At 33.1% G+C, this 21029-nt stretch overlaps 1 protein-coding gene across 1 annotated transcript in view; it reads right to left on the bottom strand.

Annotated features, from left to right (window-relative positions):
* The window catches only part of LIPI (lipase I), a gene marked incomplete at both ends in the record, with an annotated part of 44765 nt that extends 24370 nt beyond the window's left edge, over positions 1-20395 (bottom strand). The window contains 4 exons of the mRNA XM_079704774.1: positions 5202-5303; positions 7145-7253; positions 9474-9859; positions 20350-20395. Of these exons, the coding sequence (XP_079560900.1) occupies positions 5202-5303; positions 7145-7253; positions 9474-9859; positions 20350-20395 (643 nt within the window). The remainder of the gene's footprint in view (positions 1-5201; positions 5304-7144; positions 7254-9473; positions 9860-20349) is intronic.
* Between the last annotated feature and the right edge of the window lie 634 nt (positions 20396-21029).

A 21029-nucleotide genomic window follows, 5' to 3' on the forward strand; every position in this document is an offset into this window, starting at 1 on the left:
GAATAGATATATTTTAACAGATTGTGGAATTTTACTTCTTTTCCCAATTTTCCAGTTTTTGCCATACATAAATTCTCCCTAAAGCTTTTTCTGCATTTGATTGAGATTATTAAATGAATTTTCTCCCTTATTCTTTTGCTGAGATGAATTAAGAAATTGATTTTTGAATGTTAAACTAAATTTGCTTTTTGATAATAAATCCAAATGGATGTGATTCAATACCAATTTTATATGTTGCTGGCTTACTAATGTTATATTTTATGCAGAATTTTTGCATCTATGATTATTACAGAGAATGTTCAGCAAACTGTCTTTTCTGCAATGTCTTTCTCAACTTTTGACATTAAGTTTGTGATGGCTTTCTAAAAAGGTTGCAAACCATTTCCTATTTATTTGTTATTATCTGAAGGTGTTTGTGAAACAGTGGTCTTATTTATCACTTAATTGTTTGGTAGAGAACAAAAACTTGCCTGGGAATTTACTCTGATGAAAGCCTTTAAATTACAGTTTCTATTTTATCAATAGTTAAAAAACTCTTCAAATTTTCCCTTTTCATTTGTCAGTTTGGTAAATACTTTTGCTTTTCATAAGAATTTTTATATTTCACATATCATACCATATGGTCATATATTTTCATATTTATTTGCAAAATATTGTTCATTACATTGCTTTGTGATGATTGTAATACCTATACTATCTGTAACACTATCTCCTTTATTATTATTGATATTAGTTGTGTTTTCTCTCCTTGTCCTTTCTGTTTTTTTCTCTCCAAGGACTCATTAATCTGGAGGGTGATATATAAAGTTCAAGCATTCTATGTTCCTTTCATTTTATTGAAAGAAGGTAAAAATGACATCGTTTTAAATAATTAATGTTGTCTTTTTAAAGTGCAAATATTTGGCTTTTTAAATCACTTCTAATTGATATTTTTATTCCATTTTTGTATGTTTATCATCAGCTTCATAATATCTATGGGTATGTATTATGTTTAATTCTTAATTTCCCAAGACAGATGCTTAGATTATTGATTTTCAGCCTTTTAAAATATCTGTAACTGGACATGTATTTCTAGTCATGGCTTTTGCTGACTCCAACAAATTTTAATATGTAGTAACTTTAATACTATTGAATCAAAATATTTTATATTTCCATTATTATTTATTCTTCCCTCATTAGTTATCTAAAAATATGTTTCTTCTAAAAATATATGGATTTTCTACTTATATTTTTCGTATTTATTTATAGTTTAATTGCTTTGAATATAGAGAATATTACCTTTTATGCTTCCCCCTCTATGAAATTTTTGAGAATATTTTTAAGGCCCAGTGTATAATGTTTCTCTAAAATATCCATGGTGCTTTAGAAGAATGTATATTCTCCAGTTGTTGGGTATAATGTTTTATAAATGTCCATTAGATCAATTTTTCTAATTAAAATCTCCCGCTATGATTGTGCAGGTGCTTTTCTTTCTGCAATGGGATAGTGTAAAGTTTGCTTTATGTAATTTTAAGCCATGTTATTAGGTATATACAAACTATCTTCCTGGTGAGTTGAAAGTTTTATAATTTTAACCCTTTCTATGTTTCTACTAATTTTGAGATAAAATTATTTTTGTCTAAGTTAATGTATGTAGATTCACCACCTTTTGGTGGATAATATTTCCATATCAATGTTCTACTTTCACATATTCTGCTTCCTTACTGTTATATATGTCTTTAATAAATAACACATAATTGAACTTTTGTCTTTTTAACTAAGTGTGACACTATATTTTAATTGAATCTAATAGCCTAAATTTAATATAGGCTATTTACATTTAATGGTATAGCTGGGTTTAATTGTACCATCATATTATTTACTTTGTCTGATCTTTATGATTCTTTCTTGCCTTTCTTGCCTTCTTCTGGACTTAAAAAAAATTATTCCCTTTTGTTCTCCATTGGTTTGGAAGTTATATACTCTTTTACTCTTTTCTTTTTGGATACCTAGAGATTTAACAGAAAGCCTTGATTTATAAATACCAACTGTTGGCAATTACTTTTAATCTTTCTTCCATGCAATTAAAGGAACAAAAAATGCTTGAACTTCAGTTAACAGCCCCCAAAATATGCTATTTTTGTAATGTATTTTAATTCTCTCTATATATTCCAAATTCTATAGAACAATAACAGTGTTTTTTGCCATCAACATCCATTTAGATTGAACTGTATTTTACCATTTTCAATACTCTTCCTTCCTGAATAGCCATCAAAGGATAATTTTCCTTCTTTTGATGACAATTTCTCTCAGTGTATACTTGTTTGAAACTATATAGTTTCCATTTTTTTTCCTGAAATGGATTGGGATACTAGGCAGCTATTTTCTTTCACCATATTGGAAATATAACTCTACTCTTTCCTAGCTTCCACTGTTTCTGTTGAGAAACTAGTTGTAATTTGGGTCATTTTTTATTCATTTAATTTTATGCTGTATGCTTTGATGTGGTCTTTTCTGTAACTTTACTATCATGTGTCTCAATGAGGATGTCTATTTATTCACATTGGAATTAACTGTGCATTCCAATTTTTTTATTGATTATAATTCCTCAGTTTTTAGAAATTCTGAGATATTTTCTTTAGATATCATTTCTGTTCCATTTTTCTCTCCTTTTATTTTGAATTTGAATGAAACATGATTGACCTTCTCACTATTTATCCTATGTACCTCTTACCTCTCTGTATTGTCTGCTCTCTTTGATTTTTGCTCCGTATTGTACCCTTTTACTTTATTCTAGAAACAGACTTCTCACCTATTTTCCAAGTCACTCACTTTCTCTTTTTACCTGATTCAAAATTTCTGTTAAACCCATTCAATAATTGTCAATTATTTTATTTTTTAAGTTAAAAACTTTTATTATTTTTATCAAATATAATAGGTCATATTTATATTTAAATGTCATTCTCTGCTGATAATTGCAATCTTATCTCTTTGAAAATATTAAGTACGTTTTAGCCAGTGTATAATAATTCCAATAGTTGGAGGCCTATGGGTCTGTTTCTGTTGATTATTGTTTCTGTCGGTTCTCATGCATGTTTCTTGCTTCAAGTGTACCTGGCTATCTTTATTTAGATGCTGGACATTTAAAAATACGTTTATAAAAATAATTTGAGACCAAAGATGATGTGATCTTCCTACAAAAAAGGACTATTATTGGCTTCTATCAGGTACCTAGCAGGTCCAACAATCCAAGAGCTCCTTAAACAAAACACAATAAATGAGATTTTTCTGGCAACTTCAGATTATTAAAAGCTTTGCTAGAGATTATAAAAAGGCTGGTTTATTTCAAGTTTACCTTTATTCCTATAGTGCTACACCTTGGGGTCCCAAAAAGTAGTATAAGATGTTTTACAAGCCTCATATGAGGATTTCAAAAACACTTCCCATATTCTCTGCACCAGAGAAAAGTGACTCCAAATTACCAGTTCACCTCCCTGGAATTTTTCTGTCTTCTGGATATTAGACTGGTAATTTTTTCCTGATATCCCAGCAGGAATGTTTGTTCAAATTACCTAATCAACAATTATGAAAGGCAACATAGCTTCCTTAACATATACAACTGAAAAACGACAAGAATTACTGGCAAGTAGAAAATGCACTCATAGGTTAGTATTTAAGGAAAGGGCAGTATTTCATTCAGAGAATCCTTGAGACAGGTGAATATGCAGTATCAAAAATCTGTGTTCCTCTTTTGTGATAGTCATAAGAAGATCAGTTAAAGGTGCCAACTATGTGGCATCTAGTGGCAAGTTAGATTTGATAAGCTGAGTCATCAAAAGATATTAAGAATATAAGACAATCCAAACAGTTTATTAGGAAAAGTCAAAAATGCAAACAAAAACAATAAAAAGTATGAAGAGCTAATTCAAAAGGCCATAAGCAGAACTGAAGTTGGAATTTCAAAAAGAAGAGTTCAAAATCGCAGAGTAATTGGCCCTAGGTGTGCTGTGTGTGGGAATGATAAGCTGATATACAGGGCTAGAGAAAGAAAACGTGAAAGGTTGAAGGTATCAGAACTATTAGGCACTGACTCTCTGTATGATGTAGATGAACTTAGATTCCAAATAAAGAGCATAACTGTTCTGACTATAGGCTCAGCCCATTGGCATATAGACATAGAATTTGAAAAATTGTCATCTATGGCATTAAGGGTATTTATATATCTCACAAAATCATTGGTATGGATCACCACAGGGTAAATTCAGAATAATATGGGAGAAAATAAATTACCTGGACCAAAGAGAAAATAAACCTGAGGAAATAGGGAATTGGGAGCAGTCTTTGGGTCACTTCCTTCTGTCTCTGCCTTAGCACTATATCCTCCCCATGCACCCCAACCAAACACATGTAAATTACCAGTTAATTTGAGCAGCATACTGGTGAAGTGCAGATTTTGGAATCAGAAGATTCTATTTCAAATTCTGACTCTGCCTCCTACTGGCCTTGTCACCTTGACCTGAGCCTCTTCTCCATTTGTAAAAGGAGGATGATAACGTTTACTTACTCATGGGGACTTAGGAGAATTCCATAATTAATTCACATAAAGAACGTGAAGTGCCTCGTATATAGGAAGTACTCAATAAATATTAGTGCCATCAGTTTCAATTCAGGAAGGGGATCTGGGCCATCTAAAATATTGCCTGAAAGTGTCTGTCCAATGCACTCTGGCCAAAACGATTAATAGTCGGTTAGACATTTTGAGGAAAATAATTAAAAATCTTTAGGTAAAAGTGCTCTCTCTGTGCCTGAAGATCTGTGCTCAATTTGAGTTGATATACAACAAAGTGATAAAATGAGAAGAAAGAATGGTAATCTAAATGCATCAGGAACATTAAGCATGAGGGAAGTTGTAATCAAATCAATAAAATTGTTAATAGCATGAAAAGGATGAATTATATTTTTTTAATCAAATTTCAGTTTTTTTAAGATGACATGACAGTTCTTGAAACCTGAAGGAGGAAAACTGAAGGCAAAGAGTTCCATTGGACACCACAGGTTATAACTAACTCCAAGAAATGTTGCTTGTGGGAAATATAATCACTATATAATTACAGTCTCACCACTTCATCCACTACTCTCTCTTATTAAGTTTTCCTCTTCCCCAGTGTCTACATCTCCTTTTCTATTTTCAAATAATTAAGCAATAAATCCTACATTGTTACCATTGGTATCACTGTGTATGACATCCACAATATTTGCATCAGTGTAATCTAATTTGCCGTTTGATGGTTTTCCAGAGAATTGTGGTCCAGCAGGGTCAAGACCTGAAATTCAAGAAAGAAGCTATTAATCTATTAATCAATCATACTACAGAGTTCAGTAGATCATATGCTTGCATTATTATTACATTATAAACATAAGGAGCCTATACAGTTTTAGCTTAAACCTGTCCAAAAACAAATCTAACAATAAATGAAATTAGATGAATAGCAAGTATCTTCTTTATTTGAATAATCATTTTTCCAGTCTTCAGAGTTCATCAATGATGTAGTGTTAAGCCACACTACAGATGCCTAGACAAAATACTGTGGGTTTTTTTTAGCATTTTTACTTAAGAAGTAATTAGGAATACACTGATAGTAAATCTCTATTTAATAGAAAGTAACAACTACTACCGCCGAGGAGGGGAAATAATAAATACTATCCTGGTCCTGTCTTGAGCCTCATTCTGCACCAGCTCATCCTGGATCTCTCTATAGGTCTAAAATGTTAAGTGCAATTTGAGCTTGGAATAAAACATATTTATTATTAGCTTATCATTCATTTCTCACAAAAGTTTCCTGCATACACATAAGAAAAATTTATTAAAAGTTTCATAAAATATAGATATTATTTCTGGTGTACTTGAAATTCTAAATAAAAATTTGAAGCTCATGACCTACTGCAGTGTGTCAAAAAAAGGTGGGGAGGACATGAAATGCAATGCCTTGAGAACATCTATGCAATAGGGCAACAATCATCTTAAAAAGTAAAATATAATATTGCTTTATCTCAGTACCTTCTGTTATCCCTAGTTTATTTGGCCCACATGACTGAATGAGGCAGAAACTTCTCTCTTCCTATAAATTGTTCTGATGTAGAACCACTGCATTTGCTGGCTTTTTAAACCCTGATGATTGCTTGGCATGTGGAACCATTCAAACTAGACTAATATGTGAATGAACACACCTTAAAATAAAGTAGGATTACCAGCAGATCAAATTGAGCTAGTACGGTGGTTGAAAGAGAATGGACTTTGGATGCTAGAGACCTTTGTATAAATCCTGGCTTAGCTGTTACTAACTTTTTGACACTCCTGCATTCATGCAGTTAACCTCAACTTTCACATTCATATAATGAGAATCAAGTTAAAACTGATCAAAGTAAGTAAGGTATACTTAAGGTTTGTAAAGATCCTAAATATCTAAACAAGTTATTCACCTCTATCCTCCCCCTTTGTTAACTTAAGACTCTAGTATTAACATTTGAAATTATTATAAATCAGCTATGGGAATAGATCTCAATAATTCTAAAAAGCTAAATTAACTGGGGAAGGATAGTTTTTAAATCACCACCATTCCTAAAGGGAAGCCTGAACGTCCATGTCAGCATTATTTGGTTACTAAGCTTTGTGGATGCAGTAACCTTGTTAAGGAAATACAAGGAGAACTGGGGTCCAGAATCCCTCAGGCATGGATATCAACTCCTGATTCTCCCTTTTAGTGTTCAAGTAAAATTGTTAAAAGAATTAAAATACATTAAAGTTTCTAAAATTTAAGTACATGGTAATAGGTTATCTTCTTAGTTAATACATGAAAAAAGTTTTACATTTAATGGGCCAAACTTTCCTTAGGATTGTTACAATAATGTGTCCTTAAAATTCATATGGGACTGCAGAAATTAATCATTTTCCTCCCATTTCTATATGGGTAATTTAAGTTTGGTGAAGAAATAAGTAAGACTTAAGAGTCTAACCAAAGACCAGCATCTGAATATAATATAGAAAAAAAAAGTTTGTGCATCATTTCCTTTCCTTAAATATTGCCCCTGTTAAATGTTAAATAAAGTAATAACTTCTGATGCTTAAAAGTATTCTAAAATATTAATTTTGTCAAAAATATTTTACCTGTTATTCTTCCAACTTGACCATGAAATATCTTTCCAACAAATCCACTAATATGAGCCCCTAAGCTCACACCTATGAAATGAAAATTATCAAGAGATGCTCCATGCTTCTGCAATTCAAAATACAATGTTACAATTTTCATTTCAGAAAATCACAAATTATGCCTGTTGCATCAATATTCTAAAATTTATTATTTTTTCTGGTTTAATCCATTTCTGAGAAACAGGGAATGGGATTTTATAATTTCAAATAACTATATCTTTGTTCAACTTTTTCCATAAAATATCTGATTTTTCTGTACACAGTTTTAATACCATTAAATTTTTATTTAAAAATTTAGAAAACTTTGTCATTTTTATCTAGAATAGCATATACAAAATAATACATTTAATTAATAAAGCATTTTGTAATAATAATAACAAAACTTACTTTGCGCTAGCTACCTTGGTATGTGTTTTTTAAATCTCATATGTAATATTCACAATAGTCCTATGAGTTACATATTTTTATCCTATTGCCTAAAACTTTCCCCAGCACCTATTAAATGCTGAATAAATACGGTTTGATAATGAGTTGCCCAAAGTCTCATATACTTATTACTATAAGGGAAAAAGACTTGAAATCCAGGTCTGTTCAACTCCAAAATATAAACTAATCTACCTCCCTTTTTTATCTGTAGATTGTATCAAAAACTTTAGGAAGACTGAACCGTGTGAAAAATCATCCTTACTTTGGAGATGATAAAATGAGACTCAGAAATTTTAAGTGATTTCCCCCAACACAAGCTGGAGAGTAATGGAGTCTGATCTTCCAAGCCCAAGTTTTGAACACTTTCTAGAGTCTCAGCCCAGGGGAGGGGGATGGGGGCATTAGGAGCTTAAATGAGGAAGAATTTCTTCTACCATACTCTCAGGAAGCAGGTCATGGTCCATTCTACACAGTGACACATCCAGTGGCTTACAGAAAGATGTGGAACATTTACTCTAATGAGAAACTAGATTCAGGTTTTCCAGGCACAGAATGATAATTTTCTTCAAATTTCTCAGACCAGTGCCTGGAACCTCCAGGGAGTATCACTCTCAACTTCAGTGCTACTGAACTTTTCATCCCTTCTCCTTAATACGGAGACTTTGCAAGCAAAAGCACTGTTAGAAATCTAATACTACAATTTTCCTAAATTTCTCTATTTAACATTCACATGTTTCACACTTTGGGGTACACATTTATTAATTAGAGAAAAGACTACCGCTAAAAGGAAAAATCAATTATGCAGTTTATAGACTATCAGTAAGAACAGGTGAATCAATTACTTCTTCTGTCTCCAGAGGCATGGTTTAGTTTTGTCCAAATTTGAGGATGTAAAAATAATAATGATAGCTGATTTTATTCAATGGTTATTATATGCCAAGTGCTGGTTAAGAATTAATTTCATTTAATACTTAAATAAAATATTGTTAGAAAGTTTTGTTATCCCAAATGTATAGACAAGGAAATGAGGCAGAATAGTTAAGTAATTGCTCCAACTCACACAGATGATATGGATTTGGTGGTCTTTGAACCCCTCCAGTCTGACTCCTAACCACTATGTGCAACTGCTTCTTGGATCTATGACGCTTGCTCGATTTCAGCAGAGGCTTGGAAGTTCAGCACAACACAACTCTAAGGCGATTTCAAGCTCAAGAATGTCCCCAAATCATATATCACCCTTCTGTCTCTTGAGTGCCATCACTACCACCTCCATCTAGAACAGGCATGGATCTTCATATGTATTGACTTAGCAGTCAAAGATCAATCAAATTATAGATGACCTAGAACTGGCCTGAATTTATTTGACTCATCCTAACCCTGGACCTAAATGCTGGATAAACCTAAATGAAACTGACACCTGCCTCCACGGTTGGCAAAAGTACGCTACTTTTCAAGCTGTTTTCCCCTCACTGTTACCAACGCACACTTGATTAATTTGAAACATTTTATACATACCTTAGAAAATATATCTAAAAAATCTAATGATTATATAGTTTATCCCCTCTGTGCACAAAGAATCACTACATTATCCTGAAGTATAGGTAGAGTTAAAAAAACAAAAATCTTAAAAGATTTTAAGATAAAACACAATAGTTGAGTCTTTAAGATAATTTTTAAAAAATAAGGTCAGGTCTAGGTATAGAATTATCCTTACACAAAGAAAAGATGGCTGCATACATTAGCATATCAATGCAGTAATTCTAAATGCTACAGGAAAAAGGTACTTTATTACCACTTTGCAGTATTACATAACATACTGTATATTGTATAACATATATAACACATAAAATTCCAGACTTACCAAAAGATTCTGAATGTACCTACTCAAACTCACAGCAACTTTTCTGGTATTTTTAACCGCTCTACTGTAAAAAAATGTTGTAGCACCTCGGTTCCAGTCTACTACAATTATATTTATATCGTCTTGGTCCAACAAAATTCTCACAAAGTTCTGAAGCCATGGTGGAGTGGAGCCCATTGGTCTGTATCCATGAATAAGCCAGACTGTTTTCTTTCTTGTGTTGAAATTAACATTAAGTGAGTTATCCTGCTCAAACAGTGACTCAGCACAGCTCGGGTTGTTCCTTGTATACAATATCAAAAATATCTCCATTTTGGGATTAAACAGATCTCTGAAGGAATCCTTTAAACTTAGCTGAGAGAATTTAAGGCATGGTCCTTTATTCTCTGAAATTAAAAAAAGAAGTCAGTCAAGCTGAGTATCGGGATAGTATTTGATTCAATTCCTGTTGCTGTTGCAAAGAAAAAAATTGAACTTGGAGGGTGGGGAGGTTTTCACTTTATTAGCATTTTAACATAATTTTCTGAGCAACTACAATGTTTTAAGTAATTTGCTGATTACTTAAATAGAATTTTTGAACTAGATGTATTCAAAATTTACAATGAAATATAGAAATAAATGTGGTTGGCTAAAAATTAAGAATTAATTTTTATCTGTACAAAATAGCAACTGTGTGATTAAAATCGTTAATATTGTTAATAAGGAAATTGTTATACACACCAATAAAAGTCCATACATTGACTATGAACTTTAACAGAAATTTTACAGGGACTTCCCTGGTGGCACAGTGGTTAAGAATCCACCCGCCAATGCAGGGGACACGGGTTCGAGCCCTGGTCTGGGAAGATCCCACATGCCAGGGAGCAGCTAAGCCCATGTGCCACAACTACTGAGCCTGTGCTCTCGAGCCCTCGAGCCACAACTACTGAAGCTCATGTGCGTAGAGCCCATGCTCCACAGCAAGAGAAGGCACTGCAATGAGAAAGGCACGCACCGCAACAGAGTAGCCCCTGTTTGCTGCAACTAGAGAAAGCCCATAGAGAAAGCCCATGCACAGCAATGAAGACCCATCGCAGCCAAAAATTTTAAAAAATTAAAAACTAAATTTACAGAAGAATCTTTAGGTATGGATAATAAGCATTAGAAAAAAATATATTTTACCTGACTAGTAATCAAATAAACACAAATCAAAACAAAAAATATATCATTTTCTTCCTATCAAATTAAACAAAATGAAAAAATCCTTTAAATACATAATACTTACAAGGGTAAATTTGTAACAAATATTCATATACATGGATGCTGAGAGCATAAGTTGACACATCCTTTTGAAATTTTATATGTGTCTAAGTGTATACTATACAGACATAATCTTAAAAATATTTACTCTTCCTGATTTTCTTCCTAGGATTTACATTAATGAAATAAATAATTTGTATTAAATATAAAGACATTAAATCAACTATCCTCCAATACAAAATAAAAAAATCTAAAAAAATATAAAGACATTAATCAGATGGTTATGCATAATCACACAAAAATTTAAAACACCTTAATTATCATCATATAGAATTTCATCAATGTGTGCATCCTATTTGTCTATCTACCTACATACCTACATATCTATCCATCCATCCATCCTAGAAAGAAGGAGAGCAGAAAATGAAATAACTAAGCTAAACCAACAGCAATAGTCATTACTAGGCAATGAAACATGGCTGCTTTTTATTTTCTTTTCATAGTTTTTAAGAATTATATTTTTTTCCAAAATAAGCATATAATCTCAAAAAAAATTTTAATGAGAGCATATGCTCATACTGCTTCTGGAAATTTAACTTGGTAAGAAGATTTGGGAAAACAATTTGTCAATATATATCCAAAATGCACAAAAATGTTACTAATGTTTATGCCAATAATTACACTTCTAAGAATTTATCCCAAGAAAATAGTCTAAACACGTTAAAAAATGAATATACATTATTTTAATACTGGAGAAATAGAAGTGATTTAAATGCCCAGAAATAATGATGTGCTTAAGCCGCTACATATATAGGTATTTGATACATTTAAATGTTTATTTTAACATATATAAATATTTATTTAAAACCACACATATATATTTTATATGTAGATATATTTGGTAAATCCATAATAATATGCACTAGTTACCATCAATCTAGTTTGGAAATTATATATGTGACATTGTCACAATTATGTAGAAGAAAATAAAGGATGAAGGCAGTGAAGAAGAAGCAAGACCTGCATTCAATTCTCAGATTAACAGCTGAGAGATACTTGGACAAGTGAAAAACTTTGAGACTTCATTTTTTCTAAATACAAAGGAATGAGGAAGTGGAGAGGAGAAATAAACCTCAGTGCAATATCAGTGCTTACTACACAGTACAAATTGTGTAGGGAATTGTGCTTATCCACCTTCCTACAAGCTGGAACTCTGAGAAGTCTAAATGCAATTGATACATCCAAACTGCTGGTCCACTCCAAGCCAAGGTAGATTTTACCTGGTCCTGGAATGAGTAATGAGGAATAAACAATGGAATCTCTGTGATAAAATAAGGGAAATAAATCACTTAAAACAGTCAACAGAAAAGTCTATGGCCTATTACCAGGATCCAGAAGTAATAGCAGAAAACTCTTTAGCACCCTCATTAGAATGCAAGAAAAACCACATCTCAAAAACAGGAGCCCACTAAGAGAAAATATATTGAGGCGAAAAACAATAGGTTAAGTTTAAAATGGAATAATGAGGGCTTCCCTGGTGGCGCAGTGGTTGAGAGTCCGCCTGCCGATGCAGGGGACGCGGGTTTGTGCCCCGGTCCGGGAAGATCCCACACGCCGTGGAGTGGCTGGGCCCGTGTGCCATGGCCGCTGAGCCTGCTCATCCGGAGCCTGCGCGTCCAGAGCCTGTGCTCCGCAACGGGAGAGGCCACAGCAGTGAGAGGCCCGCGTACCGCAAAAAAAAAAAAAAAAAATTAAGTTAAATCACCTTTCATTAAACCGTTGATTAAAGCTGTTTATTTGTGTGAAACGAGTGGTTATTTTGCCAGTGAATCCAACGAACCTTAAAACCAAAAGCAGGCTTTTGGCAAAACAAGTATTTTATGTGAAAGTTAAGTTTTTACTGAAGTCTTTATTGTCTTAATTGGAGTTAAGTTAGTATCAATTTAAGATAAATTGTCATAACTTTAGATGTTATATGTAATCCCCATGATAAACACAAACAAAATAATCTATAGAATATACATAAAAGAAAATGAGATGGAGATCAAAATGTGTCAGAACAAAAGATTAATTAAAAACAATGAAGAAAAGAGATAACACTCACTTCAAACCCATTAGGATGGCTACTATTAAAAACAAACAAACAAACAAAAAACCCAGGAAACAACTCTTGGAAAGAATGTGGAGAAATAGAACCCTTGTTCATTGATGAAAGGTTGCAGCTGCTGTGGAAATGTTATGGTGGTGCCTCAAACAATTAAAAATAGAATTACTACATAATCCAGAAACTCCACTTCTGGGTATATATCCAAAAGAATTGAAAGCAGAGACTCAAAGAGATTTTTATACATGCATGTTCATAGCAACATTATTCACAATAGCCAAAAGGTAGAAGCAACCCAAATATCCATCAAAGGATGGACGGATAAACAAAACCTGGTATATACATCCAATGGAATATTATTCAGCCTTTAAAAGGAAGGAAATTCTTACACATGTTACAATGTGGAATAACTTTGAATATGTTACATTAAGTGAAATAAGCCAGTCACAAAAATACAAATGCTGTATGATTCCACTTAAGTGAGTTACCTAAAGAAGTCAAATTTATAAAAACATAATGTAGAACAGTGGTTGCCAAGGGCTGGGGAAAAGTAGAAAATGGGGAGGTCAAGGGGTACAGATTTGCAGTTTGGGAAGCTGAAGATGTTCTGGAGATGGAGGGTGGTGATGGTTGCACAACAGTGTGAATGTACTTAATGCCACTGAACTGTACACTTAAAAATGGTGAAAATGGTCATTTTTAATATATGTTTTACCACAATTAAAACAAACAAAAAAATATCTTACAGAATCCAATTCCTGTCATTATAGATACTATTCCAGACATGCTTTACTTCTGTAAACAACTAGAACACTCGATAAAATATATGAAAAAAAAAAGTTTAGATTCTGGACAAGAAGAAGCACAGGACTATAATATCTAAAAAAAGGTAAACAAATGATTTGAACCATATACCTAATACCTTTCTACCTGGAGGCAGTTTCCAGACTTCAGTGCAGGAAGGTTGAACCCAACAAAGCATGGCGGTTTTGTCAAGTTGAGGAGAAAGACGGGAGTTTGAAGAAGTTGAAGCAACTAGGATTTGTATCACAGTGTGCCACAAAGGAGGGAGCCATGCAGAGGCAGAGCTCCAAACCCTGCAGAGGAGTCCTCTTGAATCTGTTGCTAGAGACAAACCTATGCCTGCATAGGGTGAAACTCCACAAAGAGCTGTAAGCTCAACAATTCCAAAGGTCACATCAGGCTAGGAGACATTGAAGTTCTGACCAGCCAGAGGAGAAAAACCTTAATGAACATCAGGGACATTCAGTGGGGACACCAGAAGCGTCAGACATAGTTACAATGGAGCTAAACTAGTTCTAGAGTAAAAGAGAACTTAGACCCATTCTTTCTCCTTCTCATTCTCTCATCTCTGCTTGCTTTGATTTGGCTTCATTCTCTGGCAGGCAACAGGCCTTGTGTGTGAAACACTGAGAGAAAATATTAACAATCTTGAGGTAAGCAAAGATTTTTCAGATACAATAGAGTAAGCACACAACATAAAAGTGATAAATTGGAAATTGTCATAGTGAAGGATGTCTGCTCCTAAAAGGACACTTAAGAATGTGAATATGCAGGCTTGCAAAATATACACCTGAAAAAGTACCTGCATCCAGAATATATGTGTGTTATGTTGTATGTGTGTGTATACACACACATATATGTAAAATAGGAAAACGTGATTTTTTAAAAATGACAAAAGAATTGAAGATACTTCACAAGAGATGGTCTATGGCCACTAGGCTCAAAAATGATGGTCAACATCCTCAGTTATCAAGAAAATGTAAATTAAACCAAAACAATGTACTGCTACACAATCACTAGAAGGGCTACAATTTAAAGACTGACAAAACCAACTATTTGGAAGGATACAGAGCAACTTGAAGCATCCTACAGTGTGAGGAAAATGACAAAATGATACAATACTTTGGAAAACAGTTGGTAGATTTTTTCTAATGTTAAATATACACTTACATGACCCCAAACATTCACTTCTAGGTGTTTACACATAAGAAATGAAAACATTTTCCACAACGTGTATAAAGAGTTCATAGTAGTTCTTTTTCATAAAAACCCCAAATTGGAAAAAAGCTACATGTCAATCAAGGAATCAGATAAACAAATTATGGATTATCTACATGATGAAACACTACCCAGCAATGAAAAGGAATAAGCTGATTACACATGCAACAACTTTGATGAATCTCAAAAACATCACCCTGAGCAAAAGACTCCAGAAACAAAAAAGGACATATTCCCTCTTGCACTGTTGGTGGGAATGTAAATTGATACAGCCACTATGGAGAACAGCATGGAGGTGCCTTAAAAAACTAAAAATAGAATTACCACATGACCCAGCAATCCCACTACTGGGCATATACCCAGAGAAAACCATAATTCAAAAAGAGTCATGTACCACAATATCCACTGCAGCTCTATTTACAATAGCCAAGACATGGAAGCAACCTAAATGCCCATCAACAGATGAATGGATAAAGAAGATGTGGTACATATATACAATGGAATATTACTCAGCCATAAAAAGGAACGAAATTGGGTCACTGGTAGAGACATGGATGAATCTAGAGACTGTCATACAGAGTGAAGTGAATCTAGAGACTGTCATACAGAGTGAAATAAGTCAGAAAGAGAAAAACAAATATCGTATATTAACGCATATACGTGGAACCTAGAAAAATGAACCAGTTTGCAGGGCAGAAATAGAGACACAGATGTAGAGAACAAACAAATGGACACCAAGGGAGGAAAGTGGGTGGCGGGGGGTGGGATGAATTGGGAGATTGGGATTGACATATATACATTAATATGTGTAAAATAGATAACTAATAAGAACCTACTGTATAGTGCAGGGAACTGCATTTCACTTTGCTGTACAGTAGAAACTAACACAACATTGTAAAACAACTATACCCCAATAAAAAAAGAAATTAAATAAATAAATAAATAATAAAATAACAACAGAAAAAGGACATATTGTTTAATTCCATGTATACGAAATTCTAGAAAAGGGATATCTAATCTAGAGTGTCAGAAAGCAGATCAGGGTTGTACGGAGCCAGAGGTAGGGAGCAGATTAACTGCTAGAAGCTACCTTTTTGGACTCAAGAAATGTTTTGTATTTTGATTGATGAGATGTCTTGGGGAAGGGGAAAATTGCACAAGAAAAATGAATGAACTTTACAGATAATAAGGTGGCATGATTAAAATTATATTTATATTATAAGTCAAGTAAAAAGAGGCCTATGAAACTGAATCAAGAAGTGACAGATAGATTAATGAAAAAGAATGGAACACCCAGAAATACACTCTATTATCCATGATACCTAAGGATACCTATTTTAAAATAAATACTGGCTGTGATAATTATTTGATTCTAGTTATATAAAAAGCATTCCATGTAAAAGTAAAATTATGTGAAGTAGAAGAAGAATACAGTTAATATGTACATGATCTCAGATTGAGGAATGACTTTTTAGCATAAAAACCAAGGAAGAAACCATAAAGTATGACCAATAGATTTCACAGTACATGAATTTAAAACTTCTGTAACATAAACACTATAAACTAGCCAAACGACAAAAAAAAACTTAGGGAAATATTTTCAATGTAAAGTAGAAAAGGAATTTATATATATAAAGAGCTATTAATGAAGAAAAAGAACACCCCAATTGAATACCAAGTGAAGAATATAAACATACATTTTACAAAATTAAATATTCAAGCAGCTCATAATGTATCAAAATGTGTTCAATCTTCTTAAAATCTAGTAAAACTTAATTAAAATAATGACATATCATTTTTACCATTATACCCATGACCATTAACACCAATGTATATCACAGAATTTTTAAAAGTAGTTATTTAGGAAAACAACTAAATATATGGCAATGCAAGTCTATAAAAATAAATTATGATGTATCCATGATAATGTAGGAATTAAGAAATCTATATAAATACACACATAGAGTCCTAATTTTAGCTGTAATACATAGTGTATATACAGGGCACTCTAAATGCACATTTGTGCACGTACAAACATATTTATTGTAATAGAACTGGTAGGAAATAAACCAATACTTTAATTGTAGTTTGTGATGATGGTAATTTTTTATCTGTTTTTCTATATTTTTCTGTGTGTTTTCTCTCTCCTGTATTTTAATCTTTTCTGAGTATTCTAGATCTAACATACTCTTTATTAGTGTTATGAGGAAAAATGGTTTAAATAGACTTCAGTTAATTAAAAACTGAGAACAAGTAATGTTACCAACAAAAAGATAAAGATATTTAGAACAGAAAAATAAGCACTGATTTTGTTTGAAAATTGAACAAATTGAGGTTCTGGGGACTAGATTAAGTAATGCTACTGTGATTAGAAATTTAGTAGCAGGGGCACAGTATTGGATTTCATTGCAAATATGTAGAAAGATGATGACTCTAGCAGTAATCTCAACAGAGAAGTACACAGAAAGAATTCTGAAAATCTTCTTAGGTTTCAAATTACAAAAGCAGTAAAATTTTTTAAAATATCAAAGACATATGAAGTTAGGAATAATGATTCTAGGTTGTTCAGCTCTATCTCTGAAATATATTTCCATTATAGTTGCAATGGCTGTGAAGAGGACAAGGCAATCAAATGGACAGAGTCCAGAGGTGTGGACAGCACCTTGGACGTGGACAGCTGAGACCCAGGTGACTCTAGCTTCTCTCAAACCTCCCTTGTGACTCTGAGCAAATTTTTTTCTCCTCTCACTTCTGAGCCTCAGTTTCTTTAAATGGAAGGAGTTGAAACAAATGGTCCCCTATGACTTGTGTTATTCTAATATTCTTTGATTTCAAACCCATTTGTACACTCGGTTAGCTGCTGAGACAAGTTAGTCTGTCTTGCAACTTTCAGCATTGACCAAATGAATAAAAGAGGGACCTCAAAACCCAGTCATAAAAAGTTACCAATCCTAACACATCCTGGAAAGATTTAACCCTTCTTCCTTCCTCTGAAAATCCTCTGAAACCCATATTTATCCCCAAAAGCCTGCATGAAAACCTCCTTCCTTCTCTTTCTCCATTTCTGAAAATGAAATGTATTTGTTAACAGCAATAACAATAACATCAATAATGTTAATAATTGCTTATGTTTATTTTGGAATCACTCCACGTAGGAACTGTACTGTTTTATATTTGCTATCGTTTCCCTCATTTTATGTATGAAGAAAGTGAAATTTAAAAAGATTAAATGGGGCTTCCCTGGTGGCGCAGTGGTTAAGAATCCGCCTGATAATGCTTGGGACACGGGTTCAAGCCCTGGCTCTGGGAAGATCCCACATGCTGTGGAGCAACTAAGCCCGTGTGCCACAACTACTGAGCCTGTGCTCTAGAGCCCACAAGCCACAACTACTGAAGCCCGCGCGCCTAGAGCCCGTGCTCCACAATAAGAGAAGCCACCACAATGAGAAGCCCACGCACCACAATGAAGAGTAGCCCCCACTCACCACAACTAGAGAAAGCCCACGTGCAGTAACGAAGACCCAATGCAGCCAAAAATAAATAAATTAAATAAATAAATAAATAGATAAAATTAAATGACCTGTGGAAGGTCACACAGAAGCAACAGAACATTTGTGGGTGAGATCTGAAAAGCATGAGCTTATTTATGGCACAAGTTATTATGCAAACAGTTGAGCAACATAAATAAAACTCTATCAGAAGTTCACTAACTTGATTATTTATTCATGTGTAAGAAGAAGAATGAAGATTTTCTGGGGCCAGCAGAATTCCAGATAACAAACGGCTGACCGATTTGATACTATAAGACAATTAACTGAATTGAAGACAAAGGTTTGCATGGCCATAGAGCCAGTTGAGACACAAAACTGTAGGTAGAAGTTTAAAATCCCTGAACGCTTGTGACAGAAAGTGATACAGTATGTTTAATTTTCTGATTCTGAAGCAATCAAAGCACATTTTGAAAACATACATTTATTTAACATGTCACAAGAAATCAAGATATTCAATCAGTAACTTTTTCAACTATGCAAATGTTTGGAAAGCTGTTGAAAATGAAGCTGACTACACAAGCAAAATAAAGTAGGTGACTGATAAGTCTTTAGACCAGGAATTCCCAAGCGTGGGTTTAAAAATCGGTGTAAAAAATGACCGGGAAAGTTTATTCAAATGTATTGTTAGTTTTCTGGGCCATCCCCAGAGAATCTGATTTGGTAGGTACACCTACACTTTTAAACGCGTAACTCAGGGAATTCTGATATACATAGTCCTTACAGGTCTCACATAACTGTACACAGGTAGATACAGTGTGAAGCCCTACACCTGGAAATTACTCTGAGAGAATTACAGAGAAAAAGCATGTGGAAGAAAACACAGTGGATTATTCTAACCTAATTTATATTGCTTTATAATTGACCAAATCACTCATTTATGTTATCTCTTTCGAGCTTTACAATGCACTGAGATAGTCTTATAAATTATACTTCCATTTAAAAATGAGTGAACTGCTGTTCAAGGAGGTTAAGTGATTTGGCCTAGGAGAACAAGCCACCAGAACTAGCCACCACTACCATACATTACAAAAACATAAAATGCCTATCAAGAGAATTCCAAGTGAGTAAAATATAAATAATAAACTGTATATTATTACCATTTAGATTCTGTATTTGAATGTAAAACTGAAACATTTCCAGAGTGTACTTTTAGTTCACATATACAATTGGAAAGAAATAAGGAATAATTTGAATTTCTAGCTGACATTTTAAGGTTATTCAAGTATGCATTCAAGAATTTTTTTTAAAGAAATTTAAAATGAAGGAAATGGCCTGCTTTTGCAAAATCTCTACAAAAAACTATTCATTGTGAATTGTAAATTTGCTACTTTTCTTATTGTCATAAAGTAGAACAAGTAGTTCTCTTTATTACCATAAAGTAGTAAATGATATTACTAAAATTAGTAAACTTTATTACCGTAAGCCAGTAAACCAGGACAATAAAGTTCTACTTTATTACTATAAACTTGTTTTGGTTTAGTGTAATAGGACAAAAAAAAAAGTTGTAGAGTATGTTTATACTGTTTCTTTTATAATTGACAATTTATCCATGTAAAAATTTTCCTCAAAAGTAGGGTTATTTGAACAAATGAAATTGAAACAAGATGTTTATTAAGTCATGATTTCCAAATACTGAATTAATTTCTCTACTACTAAATTATTCTAAATTTCTCTTGAATATTTGTATTTGTTCTCTATTTATAGCTCCTTGTAAAAGATTTTCTAGTTACTAATTATCTAGAAAGTAAAATAAAATACAGAACATACAATTTACCAAGCACACATACATGCACACGCACACACGAACTTTCTTCATAATAATCTGTTTGATATAATTAGTACCTATAATCATAGTATATTTTTATACCATAATGTCATATCATTCTTTATTCCAGAATACACACCATACTGATTATTTCATACATAATTTTTAAAGATAAATCAAAGCATTAGTTCTTACCAGATCTTGCCCAGCACATTAAACAGAGAAAAATGTATACTCTCATTTGGAATCTGATAAAAGTAAAAGAAGCACTCAGGTTCACCAAAAAAGAAATTCTGAAATTCATTAAGGTTTCTCTGGTAGGACTGTCACAGTCTGGTAGGTTTTAATGTAAAATACCCCTGGCTTTTGCTCCTCCCTGTTTGTTGAAAAGGTGAGGCAGTTTGTTTTCTCCAGTTTAGCTTGTACTTGTGAGAAGGATTTTTAAGTTAAAGACTGTAATAAGTCACAAACATTCAGCTACCCAAGTTGAATTTAAGGGAAAGAAAAAGCTAAAAATATCTTTCTTTATTCCTCTTAACCTCAGGATTTCAGAAGTGGTTGGGAAGAATATGTTCCTTGAAAGCCTAAAGCAAATGTAATGTCAGAAAATGCTAGAAATGAAAAGAGTCAGAAAAAGTTGTGGTTTATGTTCATTTTGATTACAAACTAAGTTGTCTTTATACACCATAAAACCAATAATAAAATCCATATCCACCAAGCTGCCAAGTATAAAATATGGTCCTTTTATATTTATGTCATTTTGCAACCCAAACTCAGCAGCTATTTTAAAATTCAAAATGCTAGCCTGTCTCTTGAGATCTACTCTTTGAAAATTAAAAAAAAAAAAATTCTGTTTTCAATATAACAAACATTTA

This window comes from Hyperoodon ampullatus (genome assembly GCF_949752795.1).
Source record: "Hyperoodon ampullatus genome assembly, chromosome: 5".
In the NCBI taxonomy this organism is placed as follows: Eukaryota; Metazoa; Chordata; class Mammalia; order Artiodactyla; family Ziphiidae; genus Hyperoodon; species Hyperoodon ampullatus.